Source organism: Gracilinanus agilis, chromosome 1 (assembly GCF_016433145.1).
Source record: "Gracilinanus agilis isolate LMUSP501 chromosome 1, AgileGrace, whole genome shotgun sequence".
NCBI lineage: Eukaryota > Metazoa > Chordata > Mammalia > Didelphimorphia > Didelphidae > Gracilinanus > Gracilinanus agilis.
Genome location: NC_058130.1, coordinates 792,909,496 through 792,933,795, shown reverse-complemented (window position 1 = coordinate 792,933,795; position 24,300 = coordinate 792,909,496). Strand labels below are relative to the sequence as shown.

The 24,300-nt window shown below is 36.2% G+C and overlaps 1 protein-coding gene across 1 annotated transcript in view; it reads left to right on the top strand.

Annotated features, from left to right (window-relative positions):
• The window catches only part of LOC123246085 (vomeronasal type-2 receptor 26-like), a 52,775-nt gene that overhangs the window by 14,657 nt on the left and 13,818 nt on the right, over positions 1 to 24,300 (top strand). Inside the window, exons 3-5 of the mRNA XM_044675035.1 lie at positions 6,975 to 7,778; positions 10,704 to 10,931; positions 12,050 to 12,173. Of these exons, the coding sequence (XP_044530970.1) occupies positions 6,975 to 7,778; positions 10,704 to 10,931; positions 12,050 to 12,173 (1,156 nt within the window). The remainder of the gene's footprint in view (positions 1 to 6,974; positions 7,779 to 10,703; positions 10,932 to 12,049; positions 12,174 to 24,300) is intronic.

Below are 24,300 nucleotides of genomic sequence, written 5' to 3'. Positions count from 1 at the left end.
ATAAGCAACTGAGATATTAGACAGAAAGCTTGCTTACAACAATGCCAATAATGTGTATCAGAGCATACTTCAAAATGTTAAAAAAATCTGGGACTATTAATGACTATGTGAAAACTTGTGAGAACTTTATCCCAGCCTATATGCAGGGTATAGCCATCGTGGCAGCCCTGAAAGGAAAAACATATTCTGAAATGATTAAGGGCTCAAACGTTATACAAAGGTCTTGTTCCAATGCCCCTAACTCTTTGTGTCCCAGATGTGAGAAAGGTTACCACTGGAAGAAAAATTGCAATTCCAAATTCTATCGAAATGTTTACAGATTACCTGATAAGAGATTTAGGGGAAGATGGAAAGGAGGCCAACCACTGGCCCCACCAATGACTAAATTTAATCCAAGAAATCATCATAGCTTAGCCAGTTCCTTGTTAAGGTTAATCATTTTCCTGACTAATACACTTTCTTTTTTCTCCAGATTTCTTTAGCCATGTAAGATGTGATTTATTGATCTTTGATAGGATGTCTTATGTCTGTTAGAGTATTCTAACTCTATCAACAGGTTAAATACTGAGATATATGTTTAATCAAAATTACTAAGGATTCTAAATGCAATCTAAGAAAAAACTTATTCAGACAGAAAAGCAACAATTCTGAATTATGTACAGAAGTGCAATTTAAAATTTCTTAGTTAATCAGAATCATAAGTTTTGAATAAGTACTGATGGTATAATATAAACTTATTGACTACCAGTTAGAAAATGGAATTTCAGTTAATTTTAAATGTGCTCAAAATTTATATTGGAAAAGTCATATATTAAGACTTGCAGTATGTGAAATACAGATTTAAATAATCAATTTTGCCTAAAATGCTTATTAAACTGAATTTGAGGATTGCAAAAGAGAAGTATAAAGCATATAAGAATACTACATCAAAATTTAAAAGAAATATTTAATCAGGTATGTAGAATTGTCTTATGGTATAAAGAGGCAAGACTACAGGTTTTATTCTGCTTTAAGTAGGGTCTGAAAGAATAATTGGTATATGTAGGAAACATTGTTAAGAGATTTTAATCAAGGGCAATTTGGTTGTAGTGAAGTTTAAATTAATATTCATTTGAAAGTAATTAATTATCAGGTTTTAAAATAATCATGCAAATTTTATAAGTGCAGTAACTAAAGAGTTAAACAGATCAGGCTACACAGCTGACAAAAGCTGCTGCAGCCTTGGACATGTTTCAAAAATAATTTAACCCCTTCTGCACATAAGAGGGAGAGACTCTGATTATAATTATTTTCAGAAACAGGGAAGAATAATAATTATTGAAGAATGATAGTTTATACCAACTCAAACTCACTAAAGTAAAACAATTAAAAAGAAGCTAATGTTAATTTTGTAACTTACAGAAATGTGGCTCAACTTAAGTAGTTATCTCTGTTTCAAGTAATATTAGAAAATATGTAAAAAATAATTATCCTGACAACTTAAATCTATGCTTTAAGGTACTAGATCCTTGTCAGATTATGCCTCCTGTGCTCACTGTTTCACTAGTCCTTAAAAGTTAATTGAATAGATTAGTAAGGAGAACAAAATGTAATAGTTAAAGCTACTAAGTGAAAGGTAATTCAATAATGTTGCAAGCAAAGCTGATGCAAATATTGAGTTTTAACAATATTGTTATTCAATGTTATCAAAACATGTATAAAAACTGAAAACCTATGTTTAAATGTAAACTATGTGTAAAAGCTATTTGTTAAAAATTGATCATGCCTATTTGCAATAATATATGATTTTATTGTGAACTAAAAGTTTAAAGAAAATTGACTATCACAATGAGTTAAGTGGATAACCAGCCCCTGCCTCAACCCCCTCTAATCAAGATAACATTAATGAAAACTTAATTCCAAGCAAAATTGTTAACTCTTTTTTGGTATTATTGGAAAGAATTACCAGATAGTTTATACATTGAGAAATTGTTGAAAAGAAAATGTGTCTATCATATTTTGAAACATTAGAGTTTTTCATTGTGTATGTAAATCTTGGAAACCTTTCAAATGCTATTGGTAATAATTAGTGTTTAAGATAAAAGTCATTGGATTTGCAACTGATATTACTCATTTATGGATCATTGAATTGGATTCACCATTCAAAAGAAAGATATCAATGATAAATAATCCCTGACTCTTACCTGAAGTCAAAAATGTTATACTCCCTTCCCTCCTTTTGCTATATTCAAAGGAAAATGATATAATAATTGAAACCCCAGAAATTTGAATGCGTATAGCAAGCAATTATGTTCCACTGTTTACTTAAGAAACTGTGCCCACCCCAAGTGTTGTTTCAATGAAAGTTAGTTTGAAACTCTTGTAAACTCATTTTTTTGTATAGTTTCTGAACATCAATTGGAATAATTAATTACAGATCCAAAGAAACAAATGATACCCCAGAATTATAAGATGGGGGTCAAGGTTTTGTTTTATTCAAACATGAAATGGATCTGATTTTTGGGTAAAAAACCTTTCACTAAATTTAAGCTATATATATAATTTGATTCTTAAAACATCCTTTTACTTAAAAACATTGTATTTTTCCCTGAATTTTTAATTATCTTATTCCTTTTCCTTTTATTTTTTGAATAATCGATTTTTCCCTTTTTCTAATTTCTTGTACTTAAAATACATATAATCAATGTTAATCTTTTTTTAATTTTACAGCAATATAAGTTTAATATAAATATGTAATTGCTATAATATTAATGCATACCCACAAAGCTATAGTCTATGGAAACCTGCCATAAATTGTAAATAAAGATTAATGATTCTTTCTGATCCCAGGAGAAGGGAACAAAAGAGCCACAAGGTTAAGGAGACCAGCAAGTCCAATGGGATTGGTGAGAAACTGCACAGTGTCTAGCACCACAAGGTCAAAAAAGACCATACCAATCCAGGAAGGATTGGCAGAACTTTCTCATGCCAATACTGAAGAACTTAAACTTAGTGTGGGGTTCAGGTTGCAGCTGTTCTGACATATGTTAGAGGTCAGACTTCCCTGAGCTTCATCCCAGTCAAGTACCAAAGGGTGGCCATCATGCTGGCTCACACTATCCCTGAGAAGTGCAGGCAAATCAGACCAGGGATAGACACTTCCCTTTCTCACGAAAAAATTGATCTTTTTCTTTCTTTTATAAGTGTGGTAACTTTTTATAGTCTTAGCCACTGAATGGGTAATTACACAATTGCTTAAATGACTTTACTTGGGCCTTGATTCAAGGGCCTGCTATAAGTTTATTTTTCCCTACATTTTTGCATCTAAGACTTTGATATTTTACATTTCATTCACAAGTTATTTTTTCTCTCTTTTATTTGGATTTTTAACATTTTAAAAATTTCTTTTGCCAATTGATTCACACAACCCCAAAAGTCAGTCATGTGTTTTTAGCTGATCTTAGTGTTAGCCTTAACCCTCTTCAGGGGAGAATGTATGTTTTATAACCTATAATGTAAAGTTTAAATTCTTTTGAGAGTAATTTCAGGATAAGAAATATGCCATCTCCCCAGAATCCAGACAACAAACATGAAGATGCCTGCAGAAACCTACACTGTATCAAGAAGATCCAAAATGTATTTTGGGGTGCAGTTGATTGAACTATGGGTAGTTGAATGCATCTGTTTTGAATGTACACTCTTATGCCAAAGGGGACTACCCCCTAATTGGCTTTTTGTCAATGTGCCTAGCAATCATTAGATCATTGGTTTTGTCCTTTTTCTTTTTATCCCCAAATTTGTGTAACTTAAAAGTCAGTTATGTCTTCCTTTAGCTCCTGTAAGAGAAATTCACACAGCCCAACATGTGGATGCCCTTTTTATTCCTTATAATTCTGTTTTGCTTGCCAATTCTCATTACATGATTCAGTTCTACAGTAAAGCAAATTCAAGGTGAATTAAAATCTCTTCAATTAAAACAAAAAAGGAAGAGATTTTGTGAGCCATAGAGAAATAACATAAAATGTGAATCCCATCAGATCCAGCTATAGCTGATGGTTGTAACTATAACTCCTTTCATTAATAAATGTTTTGCTGCATAATAAATCACTTCAATTTAAAGGAAAAGGGAGAATATGTGGAAGCCAATAAGAGAAACAGAGTCTCAAATAGATAAAAATCTGAGACTCCTCTTTTGACTCCTTTTCTAATCCACACTTTTTCTTATTGGAAAACTTTAAGTTCTTAGCAAACCAGAAGTCAAGAGGTTAACATTCTCACCCTTGGTCAGAAAAATCAGCTGTTTGGAAGTAGTCTTAAAGCCAAGGCCAAAAATTCAGGGACTTCCAGACCCAGCAAATATTCCCAGACTTAACTAACTGATATTGATATAGCTACAATCCAATCTTGTAGTTTATCTTCACCTTGAAGCTTCTGAAGCTTCTGTGTATTGTCTAAGTTGAAACTGCAATTCTACACAGCTGTAAAACTGTTCTTCTGGGTGAAAGGGATTTTGAATTTTCATATATAATAAACTTGTGACTCAATGGCACTTTGGAGCTGGAAGCATGAGCTGAAAAATCTTCTGTGTCCATTACTTTCTTATCAACTAAACCATCTTTATCAGATTATCTGGAGATTATAAATAGATCTCAATAGGGTTTATTTAGTTTAGGGAAAGAAAAGGTCCAGGGAGGCTAGGAGGTAGATCTCTGACAGCTATGTTAGGACCAAGGCTCTTCCTCAAAAAAGGTGCCAAAAACGCCCAACACCTCTCTCTCCTATTCTTTCTCAGAAACCTCCCACAAAGGAAGTAGGATGTGTCTAAGGAAGTTGTAGTAGGGAACCCTGGGAGATGTAGTCTCCTATAGTTAGTGCATTTCAAAATGCACACCAGTGAAACTGTAGGTTGAGAAATGGATTTATCTGGTGTGGTGGACACACACAAATTATCTCATCTCCCTCTCTTCACCTGTGAATTTTATCTTGCGGTGTATCCTGATTTCCTGTGACCAGCTGTGACAACCTGAGATCAGCCAAGTACATCTTCATGAAATAGCCTTAACCCTGTCAAGCCAGACTACCTTATCTTTGGCAGTCTGCTCATAGATTTAGTTTCAGTTTAGTCTGTGTCCATCCCTCTATTCCCTAGTAGTTATTACTAGACCTGAGTGTTAGTTTTCTTCCACCCCTTCACTCCCCATCCCATTTTGTTATTAAACCCTTTTATACAGACTTTTCTTGTTTCTCCTCCTTTCCCAGAAAAGCCTGACACCTAGCTGACATCAAGAACCCACTGTGTTAAACCCAACTGATTCTCCTGGTGGTTTCCCTCTCTACTCCATGTCTCTATTCCTCACCTTACCCAAATCCACCTAGGAGTTATTCACCCACAGATATTCATTATTATCCTAATATAGCTCTGCGGATGAAAGAGGTAAAAAATAAGGTGAAATGAGTTACTTGTACAAAAATATTTATATCATCCCTTTTTAAAAATCAATTTATTTATTGATTTAGAATATTTTTCCATGTTCTCTCTCTTCCCTCTTCCTTCCACACTCCCAGAGCTAACAAGTAATTAAATTCGGTTATACATGTGTTATTGCTCAAAACCTATTTCAGTATTATTCATATTTACATCAGAGTGATCTTCTAAAGTCAAACTCCATCATATCCCCAAAACCACGTGATCCAGTCTATGTTTTCCTTCTGTGCTTCTGTTCCCACAGTTCTTTCTCCTAAGTCCCTCAGGATTGTCCTGGGTCATTGCGTTGCTGCTAGTAGCAAAGTCAGTTACATTCAGTCATGCTACAACGTATCTGTCTCTGTGTACAGTGTTCTCCTGGTTCTGCTCCTTTCACTCTGCATCAATTCCTGGAGGTCTTTCCAGCTCACATGGGATTCCTCCGGTTCATTATTCCTTTAAGCACAATAGTATTCCATCCTCATCAGATACCACAATTTGTTCAGTCATTTCCCAATCAAGGGACACTCCCTCATTTTCCAATTTTTTGCCACCACAAAGAGTGCAGCTTTAAATACTTTTGCACAAGTCTTTTTTCTTATTATCTCTTTGGGGTAGAAACCCAGGAGTGCTATGGCTGGGTCAAAGGGCAGGCAGTCATTTAAAGCCCTTTGGGTATAATTCCAAATTTCCATGCAAAATGATGAGATCAATTCACAGCTATTGGCCCATCTTCTAGGCATGAGATATTACCTCAGAGTTGTTATGATTTGCAATTCTCTAATCAGGATGGATTTAGAACACTTTTTCATGTGGTTTTTGATAGTTTCTTTTTACATTTTTAAACCCTTAACTTCTGTGTATTGGCTCCTAGGTGGAAGAGTGGTAGGGGTGGGTAATGGGGGTCAAGTGACTTGCCAAGGGTCACATAGCTGGGAAGTATCTGAGGCTGGATTTGAACCTAGGACCTCCCGTTTCTAGGCCTGACTCTCAATCCACTGAGCTACCCAGTTGCCCCTGGTTTTTGATAGTTTTGATTTCTTTATCTGAAAACAGCCTATTCATGTCCCTTTACCATTTGTCAATTGGAAATGGCTTGATTTTTGTAAATTTGACTTAGTTCCTCATATATTTGGGGAAACAGACCTTTGTCAGAGAATTTTGTTATAAACCTTTTTCTCCATTTTGTTGTTTCCCTTCTAATTTTGGTTGCATTGGTTTTGTCTGCACAAAACAGTTTTAATTTAATATAATGAGCATTATTCATTTTACATTTTGTAAGGTTCTCTATCTTGTGCTGCTTGGTTCTTCCAAATCAACTTTTTTTTCTACATATATGAAGGAATTCATTGCCAGTTTGATATTGAATAAGTAATTTAATTTAGATGTCCTTGTAAATGAAAGGAGGGAATTCTTAAATCCACCACCTTTTTTGAACACAACACATTTTATTTTTATACTTTACTCATATTTGTTCACTCACATGAAAGATGCAGATAACAACATGATCCATGTTTTTTTTCCCATCCAGATCAGCTATGGACCTTTTGATTCCATCCTGAGTGACAAGGCTCAGTTTCCTTCTCTCTATCAACTGGCCCACAGGGACTCTTCCCTGCACCATGGTATGGTCCGATTAATGGTCCAATTTGAATGGACATGGATAGGTCTGGTGACCACAGATGATATGAGAGGTGAAGAATTCCTCTGGAACTTAAGAGGGGACATGATTCAGCATGACATCTGTCTGGCTTACACCGAGAAGATCCCAGTCAGTGAGAGAAGATACACAGAATCTCAAGATATGTTCATGCCACGTATCATGCAATCCTCAGTCAGAGTCGTCATCATTCATGGTGACACAGATTCACTCATGATCCTTAGATATTCACAGCCTCTATATTTCTTCCTATGGAAGGTCTGGATCACCACATCTCATTGGGACATCACCATGAGACCTCAGTGGTATGATGGCTACAGTTTCCATGGAGCACTTTCTTTTTCCCAGAGGACCAAAGAGATTCCTGGTTTCAAGTCCTTTCTCAGGACCGTGAACCCTGCCCAATACCCAGAGGACATTTTACTCAAGGAGTTTTGGTGCTCAGCATTCAAAGGAAAAGAGAAACATGAAAACCAGGAGCCAAATGAGTGCTCACCAAATACCTCCTTGGAGACTCTGCCTCTGCGCTTCTTTGACATGACCATGTCTGGGTTGAGTTACACCATCTACAATGCTGTGTATGCTGTGGCCTGGGTGCTCCATGAAATGCTCCTGGGATCTTCAGAGAGAGGATCTAAGAGAGATGGAGAAATCTGGGTGCCTCAGCCATGGCAGGTAACATTAGGTTCCTCCTATGTGCCAACACACTGTACTTGTTACTGGATCAATGCATCAAGGACTTGTCAGGTCTTCAATGTGGGAGCATCCTTTCCCATCCAGTTAGGAACTTTTCAATCACATATAGCTTTATAATTTCCCAATAAATTCCTAAATGAGAAGTCAACAAGTATTTACTGAGTGCTTACTATGTGCCAACCAGTATGCTAGGTGCTGGGGATGCAAATAAAAAGAAAGAATGAAATAATCCAAACAAGGTAATGGAAGGAGAGCAGGCACTAATAGTTTAGAGAAGAGATCACCAAAGGTAAACTGGAGAAAGATGTGCTAGAATTATAACATGAAGGAAGGGATTTTATATAGAAATGGTGGGCAAGATTTTCATTTTCATGTATGGAGAGAGTAAGGCAAGTAATATAATGATCCAGAGATGGGAGACTTTTGTGAAGTACAGAGAAAGACCCAGCTTTGTAGGAGAGTACAATGCAGGAGGAGGAACTATATCAAATGGGACTATTATGATTCATTGTGATCAGATTGGTTCTTAAAAAGTATTCCTTAAAAGTGAGGAAGAGTTTATATTTCATTCTAGAGAAAATGAGCAGCCACCATAAAAGGGAACTGCTGTAAGGTGTTCAGGAAGCAATTACAAGCTGGCCAACTGATTGGCTGTGGATATGGAGGAGAGTCAACCAGGCAAGAATGATTCCAAAAATACAAAGCTGAGTGCCTGTCCTTTGTAAAAGGGTTATGATCTGCAGAAAATTTCAAAAGTTCTATTTTATTTACCTCTTAAGGTTTCATATTTGAGGAAATGTTAGAGAAGAGTTTTGAACCTGTCTCTTCCTATGTATAAGTCCAGCATTTTTTCCACTCTGTATAAAGTTGCTGTAGATTACGGGAACAAAAAAAAGAGTAGTTTGTGACTGTGAAATTTAGGATTAAAGTACAAAATTGTATGGAGATGATTAAATAGATCATTTTTATTTGAAACATTTTATTTTATTAATTAATTTAGAAAATTTTTCCATGGTTACATGATTTATGTTCTTTTCCTTCCCTCCTCACATCCCACTCCCATAGTCAACAAGCAATTCCACTGGGTTTTTCATGTGTCATGGATCAATACCTATTTCCATATTATCAATATTTACATTAGGGTGATCACTTAGAGTCTACATCCCCAAGCACATCTCCATCAACCCATGTGATCAAGCAGTTCTTTTTCTTCTGTATTTTTACTCCCATAGTTCTTTCTCTGGATGTGAAATAGCGTTCTTTCTCATAAGTCCCTCAGAATTGTCAATAGGAGATCATTTAAGGTGAGAGAAATCACTAGTATTTAGGCTTTGGAAGAATGTAGGATGTGGGCCCTGGAATGAAACTTAAAGGAAGCTAGAGCTGAAGGATAAAAAATATTACCAGTCTACACATTTTGAAGCCCAAGACAAGTAGAAAGAGTTTAATTGAACATTTTTCTAAATCAAAGCATTCTAATTTAGAGAAAGAAATAGCCAAACTGGCATCATCTGCCTAATCTTTCAGAATTCTTTGTCCTAAAGACAATGTGAAGTGATAGTTTTTAGGAATCATTAAGCAGAAAAATGTTACAAAATTTTAAAATACAGTTTTCATTAACATTACAAGAATAGAGCATTTGAATTAATAAATAAAGAATCTCTTGAGGCTATGACAATGTTCAAATACGCACATTTCCATTGGTATAGAAATAATTTATTATATTTTAAACACAAATATAGTGTAAAGACTTGAAAATTAGAATTTGCACTTTATTCACACTAATCACGTGGTTACTATCTTATTCATTCCTTCATAACTGGACTCCCCAAAGCTCAAAAAATTTCCTTCTTATGGTCAGTATCTTTGTCCAAGACTGAAAAAGAGGAAACTGCTCTTAGAGGGGTTTGCCATCACTCACTTCAGATGAGGAGTAAGGCAGGGATACTAGCTAGGCAAAAGTTAAGTTTGGTTATCACTTGGGATCCATTTTCTGGGACCTTGAACTTTGCTCTTACCTTGTACCTGCTTTCCAATAGGAAAAAACTGAAAAGAACTGTTAACCCAGAGAAATTTTATTTAGTATTTTCAGTTGAATTGAAAGAAAGTTTTATAATATGATTTCACATTAGGGATTATAAAATAAACCACCAAGAATTTATGAAATGCTACCATATGCTAGGCAATGGAGATTAAAAATAAAAACTATAGAGTCCTTGTCCTCAAGTGCTACTGATCTATTGGGAAAGAAAGTATGCACATTCATACATACATATCTATATATTTGGAATAAGTACAAAAGGAAAAAGAAGTAATGTCTACTCCAATTTTTTTTTATAAATTCTAAAAGGTAGAATGAGTGCATTTGGGGGGGAAACAGCCAATGCAAAAATAGGGAGACAAAAATATAAAGTTCAGGCCATAACAAACAAGAAGATTAGTTGCAATATGTTGTGGAAAGGAAACAAGATTAAATATAATGGATATTCTTTCTTTAAATGAATTTCATCATGACTCCTACAGAATACAATTGTTAATGTGAGGCCAGGTCAGTGAGAAATGTGTGAATTTTTTTGTCTACCTAGAGTGATGCCATTGTGAGCACTATATGCAGGGTTGAATGAACCCTCTTGCCCAGGATTCAGTTCATATCTTTTTAGCAAACATTTCTTGAACATCTTCTTGGCTAAATAAAAATCAGCATCCTTGGGCCTGAAAAGCTAAAAGTATTCCATAGAATATAGAATCTTCTTCCCATATTTGTTCTTGCATAAACCTGGATGTTTATGACTCTCTCCAAACAAGAGCACTAACTTCAGGTCATGAGTCCTGTGATCTTGGGTACAGACGAGAGGCTCTTTGATTGGGCACCAGGCAGTGACTCATATTTCTCTTCCCTTTCAGCTCCACTATTTTCTGAAGAAGACCCACTTTGAGAACAGTGCTGGTGACCAGGTGTTTTTGGATGCCACAGGAAGTTCTGAGGCTCATTATGACATTTTGGAATACTTGCACTTTCACAATGAGACTGAAACTCTGGTGAAAGTGGGACAGTTTATACCCAATGCTCCAAATGGTCAAGATTTCACAATTAGTGAGAAGGCCATAGTGTGGGGTTGGTTTGAGTCAAAGGTCAGAAATAATTTCAATCTTAATTTGGTGCTTCCAATCATGGAACACATCTTATTTCTTAGGTCACCTACTAAAGAGATTTTAGATGCTCAAATCCTGCCTAAATGCTAGCTTTATTTAATTAATTCATGTATAGCCATATTTTTGTAAAGAAAATTTTCCTCTGGCCCTTCTCTCCCCCTTTTTCCTCAGTAGACTAAGAAATGTATAGCAAGTGGTCAGTCCACCTGATCTTCCCCCGCTGTGTAATATTTCATAATCTGTATTATGTCAAACTGTCCACTTACTTGACTTTATCTAAAGCAAAGTCATTCACTCTTCCTGTAGTTTTGCCTAATGATTTTGGATGATTTATTTGATAAAATTAGCTGCCTTCCTGAATATTCCAAAAATATTTGGTTTATAAAATTGTACTTCCCAAATTACAGTGGGATTTACTATTTGTTTTCCTTTGAAAAACCAACAGGGTCCCATCTTTTCAGTCTGTGTGTCTGATCTCATATGTGAATAAGAACTAGATGTAGATATTTCTGGTCAATAGTCTGCCTTGCTTTCAACCATCAGAGCTGTTACAATAATCAGGATTACATGAAGAATCATAGAATGGTAGGCCTGAAAGGGGCCTTTGAAGTCTAACAATCCCCATTTTCAGATGAAGAATCTGAAGCCCAGAGCAGAGGAGCAGCTCAGCCAAAGTCCCATTGCTACTGATGAATGGGAATTAAAAATGGATCTCTCGAATATAGATATAGTGGGCATTCTATTGCATGTGCTCCTTGATTGATGAGCCTGAGGGAAGTCCTATAGCTCTTCTACAAAATAAGGTTTCTTTGTCCTCAAAATTGTTAGACACTAAACGGTAACTCTAGTCCAATTATCAATAATATGGAATTAGGTCTTAATCAATGATACATGTAAAATCCAGTGGAATTGTGTATCTGCTAAGAGGGGATTAGGTGGATTTGGGGGAGGGGGAAAGAACATGAAACATGTAACTATGGGAAAATATTCAAGATAAATATTTTTTAAAATGTCAGAAATTCTCATAAAAGTATCTACTTTATCATTTGTTGTTAGGACCCAGTTCCTTTAAGCATTTTCTTCTCTTATCACTATAGTCTCCACGTGCTATATGTGGTGATAGCTGTGGCCCTGGATTTAGGGAAATTGCAAGGGAGGGAGAGCCCATCTGCTGTTTTGACTGTTCTCCCTGCCCAGAGGGGGAGATTTCCAATCAAACAAGTAAGTATTTGTTTGAATTTTTTGAACAAAAACCAGTGAAAACTTAGAAGTCTTGTATTGTGCTCTTTAAGACACATAGCATTCATGGGAACATTGATAATGAATAACAAGATATGCAGCCCCAAGAGCCATTGATTTAGTGTTCTTTCTCTTTGTGCATCTCATGTCCTTGGTCTCTTTCAGGTATTACCCACCATGGCATGGGGATGATTGGGATGATTGTCAGCTGAATTAACATGTAGCATCCTAGATCTAGAGAGGAAAGAAACCTCAGCAGCCATCTAGTTCAGCTCCCTCATTTAATTAATCAGGGAACAATCAAAGAATGGGGTGTGGCTGCTGAGACTTGGTGAGTTTAAGTGACTTGCCCAAGGTGATACTGTGAAAAAAAAGGATCTCAACCCAGGTCTTCCAAAGCAGTGCTTTCCCCTTCTATACTGTTTTTGTTTGTCTTTTATTGAAGAGGACTAATGACAACACAGGCCACCTAGACTGTGTGTGAATTGGATTTCAGTGAGGCTGATTGAATAAAGCCATTAGCCCCAGTCTCTCTTTCTGAGTAATTGGAGTACAGTGTAAGGCAAAGGAATGGCTGGTACAGACCAAGGATATGATGAATAATCTTGGCATCTTTACTGTGCACACAGGCTCTAAGCACTCTGGAGCTCCTACTTTTGACTCCTTCATGGTCATTGAACAATTACCTTGATCCACCAGGGGAATTCTCTGAATATTTGGGATGAATATCCTAATAACTAACTGACATGGTGGCCCATCACCTACCTTCCACTTGGGTTAGCCCATTGCTGATATGATTTATCTCAGTGTGGTTGCTATGCATTTCCCAGGTTCTTGGAATCGCTATTGAGAGTTGATTGCTATGTGTATGTATAAGGTATATGAGCAGTTCTAAAAGGACTCATCAAGACTTTACATTAGAGTTGCTTTGTATTTTTTCAACTCTCATACCCTTCAAAGTACATTTACTCTACATTGAGGAAGTGTTTAGAGCCCTGGACCTGGAGTCAGGTTGAATGAAATTTCATTTTATATACATTTTAGGCATGTGACCCTGTATGTAACATAACTTCGATGTGGTTCAATTGTGCCACACTTGTAAAATGATGTATTTAGACTAAATGACATGAGAGGTTTCTTCTATCTTGATTCTTATGATCTTTGAAAGGCAAAGTGCTTTAGTGAAAATAATAGTTCATATGGAGTCAAAGGAACGTGGCTCAAATACTTTCTCTGCTACTTACTCTCTGTATGACCTTAGGCAAGTCCATTCATTCTAGGTCCTTAATTTCTTTATCTCTGCAATGAAATAACTGGGATAGATGACATCCAAGGTCCATTACAGAGTTATATCAGTGATCCTATGCAGATATAGATGAGTACAAAACTAGAGATGGAATTATTTCTGGTGTATAAGGTTTCTAGTTGGATGAATGCTTCAGAAGACAGTGTAGATAAAAGTAGGGCTAAAGGAGATACTCTCAGGTAAAAGACATTCAGACAGGCAGAAAAACTGATGGAAGAAACAAGTTCAAGATGGGAAATTAAATGCTGTGAGTAAGTATGAGATGGAGAAATTTAGACTTAATTTTTGGAACTGGTGGAATGATCTGAATATTCAAAAAGGGTGGTCACCAGGAGTGGAGAAATGAGAAGGTGGTAGAGTAAGAGATATAGCTTAACAAGCTAGACTTTGTGCTCAAGTCCTGGCTTTACTCCAGCAGGGTTCCAGAAGCCCCAGCCAGGGAGCCTAAAGGTCAATTAACAAAGCTTTTAGCCATGAGACCTCCTCCCAGTCAAGAGGCCCCTCCAGAGGCTAGTACCTCCAGAGAAGCAAAGGAAGGGAGTCGGCCTTTTTTTCTCTCACCCATGTATTAGTTCTAAAGAGAAATATCAAGCAGTCCAAGGTCCTCTGCCAGAACTCCTCCAGGTCCAGTTCAAGGTGAAGAGAAAGAGCCCCTGAAGTTCTTGCAATTTATCAAGACCATTCCTTTCATCACTTCCTGTGCCTTCCTCCCATTTTATGTGTATCAACCACAACAAAGACTTTGCTAAGGACTGCCCAGTGGGTAGTCAGTCGATTCTGATTTGTCACCCACTCTTGCACACCTGGGTCACAAACCTCTCTGACTTGAGTATAATTAGGGTGTTTATACTTTTGGTGATTTAATCTAAAAATAGGCAGGGTAAGATTAATCCCATCTTCACAATTCCCCTTGTGATCATTTGGGAGACTAGTGTCCACAACTGGTCATTTGACATAATCATGTTGTACCCATAAAAATCTTCTAACTATAATAGATAGAGATAAGAGGGAAATGGAAGAGAGAGAAAGAGCAAAAGCAATGTTTTGCTAAGTGCATTGACAAAATCCAATTAGGGGGCAGTCCTCTTTGGCACAAAAATTTAAATTAAAAATAATTGTGTTCAACCTCCTTCAGTTCAATCAACTGCACCACAAAGTTCATTCTGGATCTTCTTGATTCAGTGTAGGTTTCTGCAGGCATATTTCTCCAAAAAGTTCATTTTCTGGATTAAAAGAGTTAGCAAGTTTTTTTTCCTGAAATTTCTTTTCTAACAAAATTTTAAATCTTGGATTTTTATGAAAACATAATCCCCTCTGAAGAGGGTGTTGACTAACACCCAGATAAGCTCAGGATTCATGGTTGAGTTATGGGATACATGAGAATAATTATCAAAAGAAAAACCAAAAACATAAAAAGAAAAAATAGAAGAAAAATTAAACTTTGGTAGAAAGAAAAAACTCAAAATAAGGATCAAAATATAAAAAAAATCTATGTATATAAAACATTCTGAGTAAACAAGAATTAATTCATAACAGGCCCTTGTATTAGGGTCTAATTAAAGTAATTTCAGAACAAGCCCTTGTATTAGGGTGCAATTAAAGTAAATTATATCCCACAAATCTGTAGGACAAAATACAGTAATGTTTCATTTACCCATTGTCAGCCAAGAGTACAGGAAGTTGCCATACTATAAGAGAGAAAAAAGGACTAGATTTTCATATAAAAGGGAAGTGTCATTCCCTTATCTGATTTATCTTCATTCTCAGAGATAGCGGGAGCCAGAACAATCAATTTTAGGCACTTGATAGAAAGTATTTCACAAGGAGTGTGATACAAATAGTTCTGTGTCTTAACATATGTCACGTGCCACAACCTCGAGTCTCACACTAGGTTCAAGTCTTTTCCAATTGGAGTAGAAGTTCAATAATCCTACCTGGATTGGTTTGGTCTTTTTTTTGACTTTGTGCTTATAGGCACTGTGCAGATTTTCATGAATCCCACTGGGATTGGTTGGTCTTCTTTACCTTGTGCTTCTTTGCACTGTATAGTGGCTCTTTTGTTCCCTTCTCCTGGAATAAGGCATAAACATTAATCACAGTCCCATAACATTTATCAATAAATGTCAAGTTTCCATAGTATAAAGCTTTTGGTAATGCATTGATATTAGAAGATATATATATATATAAAACTTATATTACTGCAAAATTAAAAAAAGATGAATATTGATTGTATGTACTTTAAGTGCAAGAAATAAGAAAGGGAAAATCAAATATTCTATTAAAATAAAAATTCAGGAATTCAATGTGTTCCTCAAAATAGTGTCCATTTGTCTATGGACTTTTAACTCCAATGCATGTGACATTAAAAAAACAACATTTTCACAAGTTTTACAGATGTAGCAAATCTTTCAACCTTGGCTGAGATATTTTTAACAAAGTCTATTATGGCTATCATTCAGAAAATGTGACTGAGGACCCCAGAAAAAACACAAATGTCTGTACTTCTGATGAAAACTTTTTTGTTCTAAAATGTCACCAAGACTTTAGATCATTCTGGTGGAGAGGTAGAGTAAACTGAAGAGTTAAAAAAATATGCAGAAAGCTACTTAGGCTTCCTGTGAGATGCTCCCTCTTGAGAGTCATGTAGGGGTACCAAACCCTAGGAACGCTTTCCTACCTCCTCTGGTATGAGACTGTTATATGTCTCATCCATTACATTTTTTTACAAATGCAGAGGTGGGAATATATAATAATCACTTCAGCTACTAAATGAACCCTTACCTTTTGTTACAAAAGAACTCAGAGGCAGGCAAATGATCAGAGGTAGTGGAAGCTACAAAATCTAAAAATCACTTCTGAAGACCCCTTAAATCAATTTAAAATTTTAGGTCATTAAGTTCTCCAAAGGTTGCATACAGGTTGTATAACCAGGTTGGTGGAGTCCATCCATCATCATCTATGTGACAATTAACAAGCAAAATTAAATCTCAAAACAAACAATCAGGAAATACAATATATATGACAGGATACAGGCACTGCATTCAAGAGACCTTTTCTTCATTTCCAATAGTCATTATAAAAACTTGTTGACTATTATGAGGGGGAAACAAAACTGAAAAGAGTTAACATTAATAAAACAATGGAGTCTGAAAAGCCTCAAAAAGTCATCTCCAGACTCTTTAAAGTTCCTTGCCCTACCCAGTATCATCATCCATCTAGATTTGCTTTGTTTATACCTCTGGGGTTCCCTGTACCTGCACTGAGCATAGTGTGGAAAAACCCCATATTGGATGTGTTGCAGATTAGTCAGACTGTTTGCCAATGTTCTCTTAAAGAGAGATAGATGGATTGCCACATATCCTGCTATCATAAACATACCCAGGGTTAGAGATAAATATATGCACTGTGATATATTCTCTGGGATTATGAGGCAATTTAAATACCAAAGAAACAATGCTGTTCTAGCTTTGGAAATGCTATTAAAATCATTTTGAATGGTTTTCTTATCATGTTTAAATTTAATTATTAGATTGCTTTTAATTCTGTTTTGTCATTAGATGGTACTATGGGTTAAAGTCAGGGCATGAAACTTAAAGGTAAGGGTGTAGTCCCTTTAAGGATGTCACATCTTGATTTATTAACTTTTGGGTGGAGGGAAGGCAAGGAAAACTTTTGTCTGAGAATAGGAGGCAATGGGAGGCAGCTGCCTTCCATGACAGAACCACATGCTTCTACCACGTACTTCCTTCTTTGGGCAAAATGCTACTTTTCTGAGTTGGCCTGGAGCAATAAGAGTTTTTATAAATTAATTTTCCCCTTATTTAGGTTCTAATAACCTCTTAGGGTAAAAAGGACCAGTTACTTGTGGTTCCTGACTAATTTTCCCAGGTTTCACTTCTCACTTAATTTAACGCTAAAGACACATGGGGCTTGGAAAAAATGAAAGTAGATTTTTAGGAGTAAAACAAGGCTAAAACATTGTTAATTACAGCTTAACAATCACTCTTCCTAATAAAAAGCAACTGTAGTTAAGCTCAGTACCTTTCTATAGTTTTTCTGGAGATTTTTTGGCTACTTTTCTGTTTGGGCATAGAGCATGGTTGCTTCCCTTCTGAGAGAGAGTGAAAACTTTTCCCCAGGTGTGGCCCTCACAGCTAGTTAAGAAACAAAGCCACCTGTTTGCTGAAGGTAAGGCAAAACAGCCAGCTTATTGCCAGCAAGGTAGCTGAAAGATAGAATTCCCTCCCAAGTGAAAACCTGAGGGTTGGCTATTTGGGTTGCTTATCACCGAAGGGAAGGGGGTTAGAAATAGTTCCCCAGGTGTGGCTTTAAGGCCCTGCTGCTAAAATTAAAACATCTGTGTTTTATTTATTCCAGGGAAAAAAAGAGAAAAAATATTTGAACTCACCTTGGTCTAGCAGCTGTGAATCATAGACCCAAAACAAGTATTAAAAAGCTGTCTTGGGGATAGTAACAAAAGTAAAGGAAAAGTCAAGAAAATTTAGGAAGATTGAGAGTACTCATCACAACCTTTGTGATCAACCACAATATAAAGGGTAAAAATTATGGTTGGACTGAATATTCAAAAAGGGTGGTCACCAGGAATGAATATATATCAATTCCAAATGATTTTTAGCAATTTATTTATTAAATATAGGGAAAGAGTGAAAGTGGAGTAATGAGAAGGTGGCAGAGTAAGAGATAAAGCTTTACAAGCTAGACTATGTGCTTAAGTCCTGGCTTTACTCCAGCAGGGTTCCAGAAGCCCCAGCCAGGGAGCCTAAAGGTCAATTAACAAAGCTTTTAGCCATGAGACCTCCTCCCAGTCAAGAGGCCCTTCCAGAAGCTAGTACCTCCAGAGAAGCAAAGGAAGGGAGTCAGCCTTTTTTCTCTCACCCATGTATTAGTTCTAAAGAGAAATATCAAGCAGTCCAAGGTCCTCTGCCAGAACTCCTCCAGGTCCAGTTCAAGGAGAAAAGCAAGAGACCCTGAAGTTTTTGCAAATTATCAAGACCATTCCTTTCATCATTTCCTGTGTCTTCCTTTTATTTTATGTGTACCAATCACAACAAAGACTTTGCTAAGGACTGCCCAGTGGGCAGTCAGTTGATTCTGATTCATCATCCTTTCTTGCATATGTGGGTCTGAAATAAGTAATTGTCTAACTAGGGTAATACAGAGGTGACACACACAACCAGAACACACCCACACACCCACAAGTAAAAGAATACACTGGATAACTGAGAACCTATCCAAGGGATTTGTGAGTTGAGTAAAATCACATTGGTTGGTGAATGACAGTTGGCAGTTACTGGTCAGCCTAGCCAGGGAAAAGACAAGGATAGGAGGCTGTCTTTCTGTGGGTTATTTCTTGGATTTGGAGAAGGGCACAGAAAGTAAAGAAAAGCAGTTTATTAAAGCTTAGGGGTTAAGGAATGGTCAGACTAAACGAATTTCTAATGGGTAAGCTCAGGCTAAGGGAATGGGACAACACTACACTAGTTCTAAGTTCAGGATGACAGATTTAGCCTGTAAGGTCAGAAGGGAATGTCAGTCTCACTGCAGGGGTCCACTTCTGTTCCAGAGCTTTTTACAACCTTCAGGAGTCACAGCAATTAAGTCCACAAAAGGGGTAAAGTCAAGGTGCTGAACTGGTTTGATATGTCCACCAGTCCAACAAGAATCCCTGCTCAATTAGATCTTTCCCAGGATAGATGGATTTACAGGGGACAGTTATTTTCTGGGCTCTTCATCTCCAGCAGCTAAGAAAGCCCCTAACTACCAGCAGTTGCATCCAGAGAGTCCCTCAGAAAAGAAGTCTCACTTCATCAGCCCGTGCTTGGAACATTCTCTGTCAGCCATCCAGTTAACTTATGCCTCTTACTAAACTTTCCCTAATTCTCTTATAACTGTTCCCCCCCTTTGCACAAAGGCAAAATAGTGTTCCACACAATATTTTGGTATTTGTGCACTATGGACTAAATTAAAATTCTAACTCAAAATAACAAACAGCCTACACTAATTCTATCCTATTTAACACTACCTTACTCTACCCTACTCTAGGGATTTTAATAAGGAAGGGTAAAGGAAAATACATTGAACAATTACATAGTTCAAAGTACAAAATAACAAATAACAGCAAAATTTTCAACAAAATTAACAAAATCAACAACATAATGAAATATCAACACAAAATTCAAGCAAAAAACATCAAACTCAACTCCTATACTAATATAGAAACATTCTATTACCTAATAAATGAAAAAAAATTTAGAAAATACACATTTAACACAACATTGCATAAGTTTTTATATCAAAATTACAACAAAACATCAAACTAACTTATGCAAATTACATTTAAATGTAACTCAATTCATATTAAAATATTTATTCACAGAATTTACATATATATGATAAATACATACAATATATAAACACACTATATATGTGTATGGCATACACATATACATATATGTACACACAATATATACATATCAAAAATACATATGTACGCCTTTTACACATATACAATAATTAAACTATAATACGATTTAAAGTATACACACACTATTTACACTTATTTATACATCTATTTACATTATTTTGTGATATGTGATCTGTATTATGTTATATGTACTTCATGTAATGCAATTTTGTTATGTTTGTCGTATTTGCACTGTAATATACATTAATACCTGATCTTATCCTCTAATCTAATCTAATACTATTCCCTATTGCACTAAACTATTCAGGGGGCAGCTGGGTAACTCAGTGGATTGAGAGTCAGACCTAGAGACGGGAGGTCCTAGGTTCAAATCCGGCCTCAGACACTTCCCAGCTGTGTGACCCTGTGCAAGTCACTTGACCCCCATTGCCCACCCTTACCACTCTTCCACCTATGAGCCAATACACAAAAGTTAAGGGTTTAAAAAAACTATTCTAAACTATACCTAAGTTATTAATATATTAGTCTAGGCAAATATTAACTAAATAATTAGCTAATTTTGTTAGTAACTAACTATCCTTTGTTAGTATTTACTTATCCTATAGCTAATTCTAATTTTGTTAGTATTTATACATTGCTTTATTCCATAAAGAATACAATGTATTCTAACAAGTTTGTGTTTTTATGTATCTGTTTTGATATGTTATTACTTTGCTATGTTGTATTGTAATATGTTACTGTTATATGTATGATACCTACCAAAACTTCAGATCTCCTTTCTTCTTATGATGTCCCTTTCTTCAAGGAAATCTCTCCTCTCCATTTTCTCCTTTTCTCTTTTACTCCATTTAAGTTCTTGATATTTTATGTGCAATGTATATGAATGTGTATAAATATGTAGTGATACTATTTACATTACCCAAAATCCTTTCAAACCATTAGTTGAAATTATCCATGATTAATTCTCTTCTTTGGAAATTCCTTTAAAATAAAGTCTTTATCAGTTCAATTTATAAGTTCATCAGTCTTAATAAACCGTCCATTGATCCTGAATCCTTAATCCTCTTCATCCATTCATGTCCTTTTCCATTCAAAGATCCTCTTCCACTGGAATAGTCCTCTCCTTACTTAACTTTCAGATTGAAGACTCTAATTGAAGAGCTCAGTTTATGCAATTTCTTCTTCTTCATTATTAACAATTTCTATATTTTCATCTTTAACTATTCCATGTGCTAATTTAATATGAGAACAATGATACCACGAATCTCTACCTAATACCTTTACTGAAGATGGAGAAACTAACACAATTGTATAAGAACCTACCCAACTTTGTTCTGTTGCCAATGTTTTGGCAAAACTTTTCACATAGACCATATCACCTGGTTGAAAATTATGAAGAGAATAATCCAGTGGACCAGATTGAATTAATACTCCCATATCCTGTAATTCTCTTAGCCTCTGCTGCAAAGTACTTAAATATGAAGCAATTTGGCAATCACCTCCTAAGAGTGATGCATAAACAGCTTTACAAGTCTTTTCTTGTAGTGGAGCATGTCCAAAGAGCACCCCATATGATGATATATGTAAATCTGCTCTTGGTCTTGTACGTAGGTAAAACAAAGCTATGGGAAGATTATCTGGGCATTTGAGATGAGTTTCAGCACAGAGTTTCCCTACCATAGTCTTGAGTTCCCTATTCATATGCTCCACCTGACCTGAACTTTGTGGATGATAAAGAACATGATATTCAGGTGTTATTCATAGATTTTCATAGACTCTTTTAATGATATTCTGAGTGAAATGAGATCCCTTATCCAAATCTATGGTTAATGGTACACCGAACCTAGGCACAATTTCCTTAAGTAACATTTTCACCAACAACAAAGCTTGCTGTGTTGGTGTTTGATGGAAAAGCTTCAGGCCATTTAGTTAATCTATCAACAATCACAAGACAAAACTTGTATCTTCCAGCTTTATGCATGCTGATGTAATCAATTTGCAGATTCTCTAATGGACAAAATGCTAAAGGTCTACCACCCAAACCTTTCTTTCTGAATACACTTTGATTGAACTTTTGGTAGACTGAACTACTATTATAGATCTTATTTGCAACTGTACTTATTCGTGGCACAACCCATTGTCTTTTTTTTATTATTATTATAGCAACATGATTTTAATTTTATTTTTTAATTTTAATTTTGAATATTTTCCCATAATTACATGTTACATGTTCTTACCCTCTCCCCCAGACCCTCCCACTCCCCCATAGCTGATGCACAATTCCACTGGGTTTTACATGTATCATTGATTAAGATTTAATTCCATATTATTGATAGTTGGACTAGAGTTATCATTTAGTGGCTACATCCCCAATAATATTCCTATCAGGCCATGTGATCAAGGAGTTGTTTTTTTCTTCTGTGTTTCTACTCCTACAGTTCTTCCTCTGAGTGTGGCTAGTTTTCTTTCTCATAAGTCCCTCAGCCTTGCTATGGATCCTTGCATTGCTGCTAGTAGAGAAGCCCATTAGGTTTGATTGTACCACAGTGTATCAGGCTCTGTGTACAATGTTCTCCTGGATCTGCTCCTTTCACTCTGCATCAATTCCTCGAGGTCATTCCAGTCCACATGGAATTCCTCCATTTCATTATTCCTTTGAGCACAATATGATTCCATCACCAGCAGATACCACAATTTGTTCAACCATTTCCCAACTGAAGGACATTCCCTCATTTTACGATTTTTTGCCACCAGAAAGAACATGGCTATAAATATTTTCATACAAGTCTTTTTACTTATTATCTCTTTGGATATAAACCAAGCAGTGCCATGGCTGGATCAAAACGAAGATAGTCTCTTTTTTTAAACATTTATTAATAATCATTTTTAACATGGTTGCATGATTCATGCTCCTACTTTCCCCTTCACCCCCCGCTATCCCTCCACCCATGGCCGATGCACATTTCCACTGGTTTTGTCATGTGTCCTTGATCAAGACCTATTTCCAAATTGTTGGTGGTTGCATTGGTGTGGTAGTTTCGAGTCCACATCCCCAATCATGTCCACCCCGACCCATGCTTTCAAGCAGTTGCTTTTCTTATATGTTTCCTCTCCTGCAGTTCTTCCTCTGAATGTAGGTAGCGTTCTTTACCATAAATCCCTCAGAGCTGTCCTGGGTCATTGCATTGCTGCTGGTACAGAAGCCCATTATAAATCGATTTTACCACAGTATGTCAGTCTCTGTGTACAATGTTCTTCTGGCTCTGCTTCTTTTGCTCTGCATCAGTTCCCGGAGGTCTCTCCAGTTCGCCTGGAACTCCTCCAGTTTATTATTCCTTTTAGCACAATAGTATTCCATCACCCACATATACCACAGTTTGTTCAGCCATTCCCCAATTTAAGGACATACCCTGCTTTTGCAGTCTGTTGCCACCACAAAAACACAGCCATAAATATTTTCGTACAAGTTTGTTTATCTATGATCTCTTTGGGGTACAAACCCAACAATGGTATGGCTGGATCAAAGGGCAGGCATTCTTGTATAGTCCCTTGAGCATGATTCCAAATTGCCAGCCAGAATGGCTAGATCAGTTCACAACTCCACCAGCAATGCATTAATGTCCCAATTTTGCCACATCCCCTCCAACATTCATTATTCTCCCCTTCTTTCATTTTAGCCAATCTGCTAGGTGTGAGGTGATACCTCAGAGTTGTTTTGATTTGCATTTCTTTAATTATTAGAGATTTGGAACACTTTCTCATGTGCTTATTGATACTTTTGATTTCTTTACCTGAAAATTGCCTATTCATGTCTCTTGCCCATTTATCAATTGGGGAATGGCTTGATTTTTTATACAATTGCTTTAACTCTTTGTATATTTGACTAATTAGACCCCTGTCAGAGTTTTTCCTTATAAAGATTTTTTCCCAATTTGTTGTTTCCCTTCTGATTTTGACTACATTGTTTTTGTTTGTACAAAAACTTTTTAGTTTAATATAATCAAAACCATTTAATTTACATTTTGTAATTTTCTCTAACTCTTGCTTGGTTTTAAAATCTTTCCTTTCCCAGAGATCTAACAAGTATATTATTCTGTGTTCACTTAACTTATTTATAGTTTCCCTCTTTCTATTCAAGTCGTTCACCCATTCTGAATTTATCTTGGTGTAGGGTGTGAGATGTTGATCTAAACCTAATCTCTCCCATATTGTTTTCCAAATTTCCCAGCAGTTTTTGTCAAATAGTGGATTCATGTCCCAAAAGTTGGGCTCTTTGGGTTTATCATACACTGTCTTGCTGATGTCATGTATCCCAAGTCTATTCCATTGATCCTCCTCTCTATCTCTTAGCCAGTACC